At 43.7% G+C, this 13,194-nt stretch overlaps 1 protein-coding gene across 1 annotated transcript in view; it reads right to left on the bottom strand.

The window, feature by feature from the left end:
* Positions 1 to 1,442: 1,442 nt before the first annotated feature.
* LOC121549544 (succinate--hydroxymethylglutarate CoA-transferase-like) overlaps positions 1,443 to 13,194 on the bottom strand; it is an 84,276-nt gene continuing 72,524 nt past the window's right edge. Inside the window, exon 9 of the mRNA XM_041861343.2 lies at positions 1,443 to 1,505. Within this exon, the coding sequence (XP_041717277.2) occupies positions 1,443 to 1,505 (63 nt within the window). The remainder of the gene's footprint in view (positions 1,506 to 13,194) is intronic.

The raw sequence follows: 13,194 nt of genomic DNA, 5'->3' as shown, positions 1-13,194 counted from the left end.
GCCCCAGCGCCTCATCAGACTCACCTGGACTCCATCACGTTCCTGATTACCTCCCCTATATATGTCACTCCCTTTGGTTCCTTCCCTAGGTGTTATTGATTCTGTTACTCTGTTATTGTCTGGACGCTACTCTTGTTTTGTTCCATGTTTTATGTATCATTAAATGCACTCCCTGTACTTGCTTCCCGACTCCCAGTGTACATTGTTACAGTATAACGCCTCACCGAAGGGAGGCATCAGGGAGTGTTTTTTGTTGTTGTTGTTGTTGGTGATGTCGGGTCCGGGTGCCGCTGCCGACGCAACCGGGGATGCCTCAGCTGGCTAGTCAGGCTTCCATGCCTTAGCTGGCTCGACAGGTTCTCAAGCCTCGGTTGGCTCGTCAAGTGTCCGTTTCCGAAGCTACCGGGGATGCCTCAGCTAGCTCATCAGGCTCCCATGCCTCAGCTGACTCAACAGGTTCTCAAGCCTTGGTTGGCTCGGCAGGCTCAGATGCCTCAGCCAGCTCGTCAGGCTCCCATGCATCAGCCGGTCCGTCAGGCTCCCGTGTCGCAGCCGGTCCGTCAGGCTCCCGTGTCTCAGCCGGCTCTTCAGGCTCCCGTGCCTCAGCCGGCTCGTCAGGCTCCCGAGTTTCAGCAAAGGTGACCGGTCCGCTCCTGATTCCCGGGATCATCCCTTTGGTCGGCGTCCTGCGGCTGCAGCCGCGAGTCAGAGAGGGGGTACTGTCACGTATACTCCCCCTCTGGCCTCTAGGTCACCAGGCTGCTCTTTATTACGCACACCTGTCACCATCGTTACGCGCACCAGCGCCTCATCAGACTCACCTGGACTCCATTAACTTCCTGATTACCTCCCCTAAATATGTCACTCCCTTTGGTTCCTTCCCTAGGTGTTATTGATTCTGTTACTCTGTTCCTGTCTGTACGCTACTCTTGTTTTGTTCCATGTTTTATTTATCATTAAATGCACTCCCTGTACTTGCTTTCTGACTCCCAGCGTACATTGTTACAGAAGCAAAGTGGAAAGCTGCATTGTTCTTGTTTGGAACAATCTGTTAACTGCATTTGACCTAACAGAACAGCATGCAAACTTATAGTGTATCCAACAGCGAGGAGGCGGGGGTGGAGCGTGGTGTGTGTGGGAAGCAACGGCAAGAGGAGAGAGATGACAAACAGAGAAAACTATCAAAAACTGACATTACACGTAGCGAGGGGCTATTCAAAATATTGTATGCGATATGGATCTCTTGTTATATGGATATTGCACATTTAGATTAATTTTACAGCTCTACTAAGTTAGCAATAGCTTCTACACTATATGTCTCCAAAATTGACAGTTGTATTGATATTTTACCATTATGTTATGAGTGAAGGAAACCTGGTTGTGAGGAAAGCATGCTAGTTGCACTGCACCTGATATGGGACGATACTCTCATGGGCTGTTCCCTATCTCCTGGCCTCCTTCCCAGAGTTGAGGTAATTTGTAGCAACATGTATGAAACAAGCCACCTGAGAGAGTAAGGGCGAGAGAGAGAGAGAGAGAGAGAGAGAGGGGGGGGAGCCGAGTTTTAAATCTATGACCTGTCAGCAAGCTCGTTACACCCTGCTTCATAGTGAGTCCATTTAACTTTCACAGCACTTAGATGTGAAAACAAGCAACAGCTCCACCTAATCTTGCAACATGATTCACTCCATTTTTCTTTATCGCTCACTAAATAGCAACTGTCTATTGTCAGATGATGCCTATAGATGTTTTACCAAGCTAACATATGGAATTGTTTTAAGATAGTCATACTAAGGATAATTTAGCTATTTGATTTTGAGTTTTAGGACCCCTTAAGGTATCAAAAGAATTTACCTAAACATGATTTGATGAAATTTGATTGAATTTGGCCTTACTGCTATTAGACCATAGAAAAGCATTGAATAAAAGCTTCATACATGGATAAACAGATAGTCCCCCCCAAAAATCTAAAGGAAGTTTGTTCTGAATTGTCTGTCCTAAATCTGAGTGATAAGAAAAACCAGAAAACTATTTTTTGCCATGTATTTAAACCCTTACAGTACCAGTCAAAAGTTTGGACACACCTACTCATTCCAGGGTTTTTCTTTATTTTTACTATTTTCTACATTGTAGAATAATAGTAAATACATCAAAACTATGAAATAGCACATATGGAATCATGTAGTAAACAAAAAAGTGTTAAACAAATCAAAATATATTTAATATTTGAGATTCTTCAAATAGCCACCCTTTGCCTTGATGACAGCTTTGCACACTCTTGGCATTCTCTCAACCAGCTTCACCTGGAATGCTTTACCAACAATCTTGAAGGAGTTCCCACATATGCTGAGCACTTGCTGGCTGCTTTTCCTTCACTCTGCGGTCCGACTCATCCCAAACCATCTCAATTTGGTTGAGGTCGGGGGATTATGGAGGCCAGGTCATCTGATGCAGCGCTCCATCACTCTCCTTCTTGGTAAAATAGCCCTTACACAGCCTGGAGGTGTGTTGGGTCATTGTCCTGTTGAAAAAAATGATAGTCCCACTAAGCCCAAACCAGATGAGAAGGTGTATCGCTGCAGAATGCTGTGGTAGCCATGCCGGTTAAGTGTGCCTTGAATTCGAAATAAATCACTGACAGTGTCACCTGCAAAGCACCCCCACACCACAACATCTCCTCCTCCATGCTTTATGGTGGGAAATACACATGCGGAGATCATCCGTTCACCCATACCGCGTCTCACAATGCCACGGCGGTTGGAACAAAAACTCTCCAATTTGGACTCCAGACCAAAGGACACATTTCCACCGGTCTAATGTCCATTGCTTGTGTTTCTTCGCCTAAGCAAGTCTCTTCTTCTTATTGGTGTCCTTTAGTAGTGGTTTCTTTGCAGCAATTCGACCATGATTCACACAGTCTCCTCTGAACAGTTGATGTTGAGATGTGTCTGTTACTTGAACTCTGTGAAGCATTTAGTTGGGCTGCAATTTCTGAGGCTGGTAACTGTAATGACCTTATCCTCTGCAGTAGAGGTAACTCTGGGTCTTCCATTCCAGTGGCGGTCCTCATGAGAGCCAGTTTCATCATAGTGCTTGATGTTTTTTGCGACTGCACTTGAAGAAACTTTCAAAGTTCTTGACATTTTCCGGATTGACTGACCTTCATGTCTTAAAGTAATGATGGAATGTTGTTTCTCTTTGCTTATTTGAGCTGTTCTTGCAATAATATGGACTTGGTCTTTTACCAAATAGAGCTATCTTCTGGAGGCGGCTTATGATATAAAATTCAATTCTCTGGCAACAGTTCGGGTTGACATTCCTGCAGCCAGCATGCAAATTGCACGATCTTTCAAAACTTGAGACATCTGAGGCATTGTGTTGTTTGACAAAACAGCACATTTTAGAGTGGCCTTTTATTGTCCCCAGCACAAGTTGCACCTGTGTAATGATCATGCTATTTAATCATCTTCTAGATATGCCACACCTGTCAGGCAGATGGATTATCTTGGCAAAGGATATATGCTCACTAACAGGGATGTAAACAAATTTGTGCCCAAGATTTGAGTGAAATAAGCTTTTTGTGTGTATGGAACATTTCTGGGATCTTTTATTTCAGCTCATGAAACTTGGGACAAACACTTTACATGTTGCGTTTATATTTTAGTGTAGAACAGATCTACCACTTCTTAGACTTGCTTTCAATGAGAATGACAGATCTATACAATGCAAATTATTTGTTTTCCTCATCAATCTACACACAATACCCCATAATGAAAAAGCAAAAACTGGTTTTTAGAAAACAGAAATACAGTGAGGGAAAAAAGTATTTGATCCCCTGCTGATTTTGTACGTTTGCCCACTGACAAAGAAATGATCAGTCTATAATTTTTATGGTAGGTTTATTTGAACAGTGAGAGACAGAATAACAACAAAAAAGTCCGGAAAAATGCATGTCAAAAATGTTATAAATTGATTTGCATTTTAATGAGGGAAATAAGTATTTGACCCGCTCTCAATCAGAAAGATTTATGGCTCCCAGGTGTCTTTATACAGGTAACGAGCTGAGATTATGAGCACACTCTTAAAGGGAGTGCTCCTAATCTCAGTTTGTTACCTGTATAAAAGACACCTGTCCACAGAAGCAATCAATCAGATTCCAAACTCTCCACCATGGCCAAGACCAAAGAGCTCTCCAAGGATGTCAGGGACAAGATTGTAGACCGACACAAGGCTGGAATGGGCTACAAGACCATCGCCAAGCAGCTTGGTGAGAAGGTGACAACAGTTGGTGCGATTATTCGCAAATGGAAGAAAAACAAAATAACTGTCAATCTCCCTCGGCCTGGGGCTCCATGCAAGATCTCACCTCGTGGAGTTGCAATGATCATGAGAACGGTGAGGAATCAGCCCAGAACTACACGGGAGGATCATGTCAATGATCTCAAGGCAGCTGAGACCATAGTCACCAAGAAAACAATTGGTAACACACTACGCTGTGAAGGACTGAAATCCTGCAGCGCCCGCAAGGTCCCCCTGCTCAAGAAAGCACATATACAGGCCCGTCTGAAGTTTGCCAATGAACATCTGAATGATTCAGAGGAGAACTGGGTAAAAGTGTTGTGGTCAGATGAGACCAAAATCGAGCTCTTTGGCATCTACTCAACTCGACGTGTTTGGAGGAGGAGGAATGCTGCCTATGACCCCAAGAACACCATCCCCACCGTCAAACATGGAGGTGGAAACATTATGCTTTGGGGGTGTTTTTCTGCTAAGGGGAAAGGACAACTTCCCCGCATCAAAGGGACGATGGATGTGGCCATGTACCATCAAATCTTGGGTGAGAACCTCCTTCCCTCAGCCAGGGCATTGAAAATGGGTCGTGGATGGGTATTCCAGCATGACAATGACCCAAAACACACGGCCAACAAAGGAGTGGCTCAAGAAGAAGCACATTAAGGTCCTGGAGTGGCCTAGCCAGTCTCCAGACCTTAATCCCATAGAAAATCTATGGAGGGAGCTGAAGGTTCGAGTTGCCAAACGTCAGCCTCAAAACCTTAATGACTTGGAGAAGATCTGCAAAGAGGAGTGGAACAAAATCCCTCCTGAGATGTGTGCAAATCTGGTAGCCAACTACAAGAAACGTATGACCTCTGTGATTGCCAACAAGGGTTTTGCCACCAAGTACTAAGTCAGAGGGGTCAAATACTTATTTCCCTGATTAAAATGCAAATCAATTTATAAAATGTTTGACATGCGTCTTTCTGGATTTTTTGTTGTTGTTCTTCTGTCTCTCACTGTTAAAAAAAACCTACCATTCAAATTACGTATTAAGTATTCAGCCCCTTTGCTAAGAGACTCAAAATTGAGCTCAGGTGCATCCTGTTTCCATTGATCATCCTTGAGATGTTTCTACAACTTGATTGGAGTCCACCTGTGGTCAATTCAATTGATTGGACATAATTTGGAAAGGCACACACCTGTCTATATAAGGTCCCACAATTGACAGTGCATGTCAGAGCAAAAACCAAGCCATGAGGTAGAAGGAATTGTCCGTAGAGCTCAGACACAGGATTTTGTCAACGCACAGATCTGGGTAAGGGTACCAAAAAAGTAATGCAGCATTGAAGGTCCCTAAGAACACAGTGGCCTCCATCATTCTTAAATGTAAGAAATTTAGAGCCACCAAGACTCTTCCTAGAGCTGGCTTCCCGGCCATACTGAGCAATCGGGGGAGAAGGGCATTGGTCAGGGAGGTGACCAAGAACCCGATGGTCACTCTCACAGAGCTCCAGAGTTCCTCTGTGGAGATGGGAGAACCTTCCAGAAGGACAACCATCTCTGCAAAATTCCACCAATCAGGCCTTTATGGTAGAGTGGCCAGACGGAAGCCACTCCTCAGTAAAAGGCACATGACAGTTTGCCAAAATTCACCTAAAGACTCTCAGACCATGAGAAACAAGATTCTCTGGTCTGATGAAACCAAGATTGAACTCTTTGGCCTGAATGCCAAGCGTCATGTCTGGAGGAAACCTGGCACCTCCCTATGCTGAAGCATGGTGGTGGCAGCATCATGCTGTGAGGACGTTTTTCAGCGGCAGGGACTGGGAGACTTGGTAAGGTCAAGGGAAAGATGAACGGATTAAAGTACAGAGAGATCCTTGATGAAAACCTGCTCCAGAGCGCTCAGGACCTCAGACTGGGGTGAAGTTTCACCTTCCAACGGGACAACGAGCCTAAGCACACAGCCAAGACATCGCAGGAGTGGCTTCGGGACACGTCTCTGAATGTCCTTGAGTGGCCCAGCTAGAGTAAGGACTTGAACCCAATCTAACGTCCCTGGAGAGACCTCAAAATGGCTGAGCAGCAACGCATCCAACCTGACAGAGCTTGACAGGATCTGCGGAGAAGAATGGGAGAAACTCCCCAAATACAGGTGTGCCACGCTTGTAGCGTCATACCCAAGAAGACTTGAGGCTGTAATCTCTGCAAAAGGTGCTTTAACAAAGTACTGAGTAAAGGGTCTGAATACTTATGTAAATGTGATATTTGTGTTTTTAATTTTATACATTTGTCATTATGGGGTATTGTGTGTAGATTGATGAGGAAAATAAAAACAATTTAATCAATTTTAGAATAAGGCTGTAACATAACAAAATGCAGAAAAAGTCAAGGGGGCTGAATACTTTCCGAATGCATTGGTCGGGTCACCCAAAAAGTTACATATTGCAGCTTTAAGGACGTTTCGAGGTTTTGCTCGCCTGGGGACAATAAAAGGCCACTCTAAAATGTGCAGTTTTGTCACACAACACGATGCCACAGATCTCTCAAGTTTTGAGGGAGTGTGCAATTGGCATGCTGACTACATGAATGTCCACCAGAGCTGTTGCCAGAGAATTGAATGTTAATTTCTCTACCATAAGCCGCCTCCCACGTCATTTTAGAGAATTTGGCAGTACATCCAACTGGCCTCACAGACCATGTTTATGGCGTCGTGTGGGCGAGTGGTTTGCTAATGTCAACGTTGTGAACAGAGTGACCCATGGTGGCGGTGGGGTTGTGGTATGGACAGGCATAAGCTACGGACAACAAACACAATTGCATTTTATCGATGGCAATTTGAATGCACAAAAATACCGTGATGACGTCCTGAGGCCCATTGTGAGGCCCATTTTTTTTAAAGTACCTGCGACCAACAGATGCATATCTGCATTCCCAGTCATGTGAAATCCATAGATTAGGGCCTAATAAATGTGTTAAAATTGACTGATTTCCTCAAATGAACTGTAAGTAAAATCTTTGAAATTGTTGCCTGTATATTTTTGTTCAGCATATGTGCGCTATTTCTATGCTTCACATTCTTAAATTTAGTTTTTTACTTTCGGTTTTGTACACCATCTTCAAACTGCTGAAAATACAATATTTTTGGCTATGGAAAATATATTTCAGAGCGGTTTATATGGGACAATGATTCTCTACACTATACTTGTTGTCACATAAAGTGAAATTAGGTGAACTCTTCAGATTTTAGCAACCAGGAAATGGCAGCGCGGTTTCTGCATAGTGCAACATTAGCTGTGGCAATATTTAGAGATGTAAACACTGATTATTTTAGAATATGTTGATGCAAAAGTTTAAAGGAACATTCAGCGAGTTTGCAAAGATCAAAGTCCCGCTATGATGATTTAATATCAGATATTGGATGGAGGGTCTCTAAACAGCATCTGCATTCTTCCTCTAAGCCCTTTTCCAACTTCCACAGTAAGCCTGGCCTGGCACACAGCCATGCGTCAGGCCATCCATCTCCCAACAGCTTCTACATTCAGGTAATTGTCCAAAGTTAGCAACATTTTGGAAAATACTGTCTGTCTTGGTGTTTAAATAACACCGGTCAACTTCATGACTTTTCTAGTTCGTTTTTTAACTGCCTCTCAACGAAGTTAAACAATCACAGTTGAAAGTGTGAAACATCTGTGTAAAAAAGTTAGAATAGCAAGATTGATTATGACAAGAGTGGATGCCATATGAATAGCATTGCATGACAACAATTCAATACCAACTTCCATTTAAGAATGTCTCAACTCAGTCAGTCTGCCTGGTTGCAATGCCATAAAGGCAGATTTGTGTTAATCAATAACACATCCACCCTTTTTGGAGGATTGAGTTAAGGTCAATGTCTTACTCTGTGTGTAATTCATTGTATTTCATACTGTGTATGGTGTCTTGTACTTTCGATGTGTAGGAACTTAGTTCGGACGGGGTTGGTCATTCATTCCAAGGGTTGGGCAGTGAGCAGACTTACGTACAGCAAGACTACTCCACAGGACAAGACCTAAGTAGCAATTCCAATGACTATAATTTGCTCCACGCTGTTGCTTTTTGGCGTAAAGGATTAATTACTGCACACTTTCCAGCCATCCATTACTTCAGCTCTGTTCATTTTCAACTTCTTATTTATTGTAGCTCATATCTATTTTAGCTACTTTCCTGCCAGGAGCTATGCTTGGTAGGATATGAAATCACAAATGGGCTATGATGATGATACCAAAGAAAACGGGCTAAAAGGATTACTGAAGTCAAGTATATAAACTCTTTCAGGCAATGAGGATACTAGAAACAAAAAATCGGAGGTTGTGTCCCTCTGTGCCTGCGCTCCATCCCGATAGGTCAGTTTTATTCCTCGATTGGTTCCAATTTGGGGCCGATTCCACTATACGCTGGGACCATGGTGCGGTTTGAGTCGATTTCTGTGATTGTCCCTTCCCTTTGTAAGCCACAAAGAGTTCACTCTCCCTGCCTAGAACAGAAACCTGGTCACAGGACAGTAGTCACTCTCTCTGTCGTTTAGGCTTGTCAGGGAGATCACATAAGAGTTTTCAGAGCCAACTGTCACTCTGCTCGCATCACATCCACATAGTTCAGTACCCTGCATTTGACATGTACTCACTCATAGAACTGGATTACTCGATGCATCCATCTATAGATATCAAAACATGTTTGGAGAACAATACCAAATGGTTCTCGATTCTCTAACCATAAGAATCCACTCAGATTTGTGGTCAGACTTTATTTAATCTAAGTTTAAACAACCACTTGATATTGTAACAAACAGCGGTAAACTGGTTGCAATTACGTAATATAACGTGATGCTCAGGTTGTATCAATGACTGTACATATGAATGGAGAAAGCCATTGATCACGTGACACCATTCATTCCTATGTGAAGACTCAACAGAACATTGAAGCCAAATGAAGTCGGTTAAGATGGCGTCTCATGGAGACACAACATGCACAGTTTGAGGCACTCCAGGAAGTTGCAGGCTAGCTCAGTGGTGCCCAATCTCATTAAGTAACTCAAGTTGAAGGCCGACCGGGGCATGTGCAGGCTGCCATTAGAAGAAGTTATAAGGATAATTTAGTTGCTGAGTGCGATTTTAAAATAATCGGTTCAAGGACATACTGTACATCTGGTGTATTAGAAGCAATGATTGGTACCATGATTGTCTTCAAAACATATCCTAGCAACCAATTCCATAAGCAGCAGCACTTGAAGTGGAACTGACAGCATTTTAACTACTTTGAAGATACGGATTGAAGAATGGCGTCTGGAGGAGATGGCTGCCGTTTTACGGGCTCCTAACCAATTGTGCTATTGTGTGTGTTTTTTTCGCATTATTTGTAACTTATTTTGTACATAATGTTTCTGCCACTGTCTCTTATGACCAAAAAGAGCTTCTGGATATCAGGACAGCGATTACTCACCTCGTACTGGATGAAGATTTTTTCTTTAAAGAGTCGGACACAAAGGATTTTCTTCAGACACCCGACAGGCCCAAATCCCTGTCATTCGCATGAGCAAGAGACGGAGATATCGGGGACGTAGGTCGGGGTGCCTTGTAAGGATCCGACGGCGAGTGGGTAATCTGCTTCTACCATCAGTCATATTAGCCAACGTATAATCATTGGTTAACAAAATAGACTAACTATTATCACGGATATCCTACCAACGGGACATTAAAAACTGTAATATCTTATGTTTCACAGAGTCGTGGCTGAACGACGACATGGATAACATACAGCTGTCGGGATGTACGCTGCATCGGCAAGATAGAACAGCTGCCTCCGGTAAGACAAGGGGTGGCGGTCTGTGTATATTTGTAAACAACAGCTGGTGCACAAAATCTAATATTAAGGAAGTCTCTACGTTTTGCTCGCCTGAGGTAGAGTATCTCATGATAAGCTGTAGACCACACTATTTACCAAGAGAGTTTTCATCTATATTTTTCGTAGCTGTCTATTTACCACCACAAACCGATGCTGGCACAAACACCACACTAAATGAATCCAGAGGCATCGCTCCTAGTGGCCGGGGACTTTAATGCAGGGACACTTAAATCAATTTTTCCTCATTTCTACCAGCATGTTAAATGTGCAACCAGAGGAAAGACAACTCTAGACCACCTTTACTCCACACAGAGAGACGCGTACAAAGCTATCCCTCGCTCTCAGTCAATAAAAAAGTGGTCAGATTAAGCAGATGCTAACCTACAGGACTGTTTTGCTAGCACAGACTGGAATAAGTTCCGGGATTCTTTTGATGGCATTGAGTAGTACACCACATCAGCCACTGGCTTCATCAATAAGTACGTCGATGATGTCGTCCCCACAGTGACCGTATGGACATACCCCAAACAGAAGCCATGGATTACATGTAACATCCGCACTGAGCTAAAGGGTAGAGCTGCCGCTTTCAAGGAGCAGGACTCTAACCCGGATGCTTATAAGAAATCTTGCTATGCCCTCCGATGAACCATCAAACAGGCAAAGCGTGAATACAGGATTAAGTTTGAATCTTACAACACTGGTTCCAAACCTCGTCGGATATGGCAGGGCTTGCAAACTATTACAGACTACAAAGGGAAGCACAGCCGCGAGCTGCCCAGTGACATGAGCCTACAAGACGAGCTAAATAACTTCTATGCTTGCTTCTAGGCAAGCAACACCGAAGCATGCATGAGAGCATCAGCTGTTCCGGACGACTGTGTGATATACCTTAAAAGCGGTCAACATTCACAGACCAATTACCAGGATATGTACGAGCATGCCTCTGACCAACTTGCAAGAGTCTTCACTGACATTTTCAACCTGTCCCTGACTGAGTCTGTAATACCAGCATGTTTCAAGCAGACCACCATAGTCCATGTGCCCAAGAACACTAAGGTAAGCTGCCTAAATGACTACTGACCCGTAGCACTCATGTCTGTAGCCATGAAGTGCTTTGAAAGGCTTGTCATGGCTCACATCAACACTATTATCCAAGAAACCCTAGACCCACTCCAATTTCCATACTGCCCCAACAGATCCACAGATGATGCAATCTCTATTGCACTCCACACTGCCCTCTCCCACCTGCACAAAAGGAACACCTACGTCAGAATGCTATTCATTGACTACAGCTCAGCGTTCAACACCATAGTGCCCTCAAAGCTCATCACTAAGCTAAGGACCCTGGGACTAAACACCTCCCTCTGCAACTGTATCCTGGACTTCCTGACAGGCCGCCCCCAGGTGCTAAGGATAGGTAACAACATATCTGCCACGTTGATCCTCAACACGGGGGCCCCTCAGGGGTGCATGCTCAGTCCCCTCCTGTACTCCCTGTTCACCCATGACTGCATGGCCAGGCACGACTCCAACACCATCATTAAGTTTGCCGACGACACAACAGTGGTAGGCCTGATCACCGACAACGATGAGACAGCCTATAGGGAGGAGGTCAGAGACCTGGCCGTGTGGTGCCAGGATAACATTTTACATTTACATTTTAGTCATTTAGCAGACACTCTTATCCAGAGCGACTTACATGAGCAATTAGGGTTAAGTGCCTTGCTCAAGGGCACATCGACAGATTTTTCACCTAGTCGGCTCGGGGATTAGAACCAGCGACCTTTCGGTTACTGGCACAACGCTCTTAACCACTAAGCTACCTGCCGCCTCTCCCTCAACCTCTCCCTCAACGTGATCAAGACAAAGGAGATTATTGTGGACTACAGGAAAAAGAGGACCGAGCACGCCCACATTCTCATTGACGGGTCTGTAGTGGAGCAGGTTGAGATCTTCAAGTTCTTTGGTGTCCACATCACCAAAATCTATAATGGTCCAAACACACCAAGAAAGTCGTGAAGAGGGCACAACAAAGTCTATTCCCCCTCAGGAGACTGAAAATATTTGGCATGGGCCCTCAGATCATCAAAAAGTTAAACAGCTGCACCATCGAGAGTATCCTGACTGGTTGCATCACTGCTTGGTATGTCAACTCCTCGGCCTCCAACCTCAAGGTACTACAGAGGGTAGTGCGTACGGCCCAGTACATCACTGGGGCCAAGCTTCCTGCAATCCAGGACCTCTATACCAGGCGATGTCTGAGGAAGGCCCTAAAAATTGTCAAAGACTCCAGCCACCCTAGTCATAGACTGTTCTCTCTGCTACCACACGGCAAGCGGTACTGGAGCGCCAAGTCTAGGTCCAAAAGGCTTCTTAACAGCTTCTACCCCCAAGCCATAAGACTCCTGAACAGCTAATCAAATGGCTACCCGGACTATTTGCATTGTTCCCCCCACCCAACCCCTCTTTTACTCTGCTGCTGCTCTCTGTTTATTATCTATGCATAGTCACTTTAACTCTACCTACATGTACATATTACCTCAATTACCTCGACTAACCTGTGCTCCCGCACATTGACTCTGTACCGGTACCCCCTGTATATAACCTCGCTACTGTTATTTTACTGTTGCTCTTTAATTATTTTTATTTTTTAGTTATCTATTTATTACTTAACACTTATTTTTCTTAAACTGCATAGTTGGTTAAGGGCTTGTAAGTATGTATTTCACTGTAAGGTCTACACCTGTTGTATTCGGCGCATGTGACAAATACATTTTGATTTGATTAGAAATTAACAGACAATCATAATATCAGTAAAAAATAACAAATTCCCAGTTTATGCTAAAAAAAATAACTTTATAAAGAGGTTTTAAAAATAGGTTCTATTTGAATCTATATTCCATTACGCATACTAAGGCATTGTTGGTAGAATAGATGGATGCAGTTCAATACATGATTAATATAATTCACCAATACATTTCTTGGTAGTCCAAAATATATTGCTATCAGGTTTGAGTTTGAGTTTGAGTTTAT

Source organism: Coregonus clupeaformis, chromosome 34 (genome assembly GCF_020615455.1).
Source record: "Coregonus clupeaformis isolate EN_2021a chromosome 34, ASM2061545v1, whole genome shotgun sequence".
Lineage (NCBI taxonomy): Eukaryota > Metazoa > Chordata > Actinopteri > Salmoniformes > Salmonidae > Coregonus > Coregonus clupeaformis.
The sequence above is the reverse complement of the archived record's forward strand: the minus strand, read 5'-3'. Positions and strand labels throughout refer to the sequence as shown.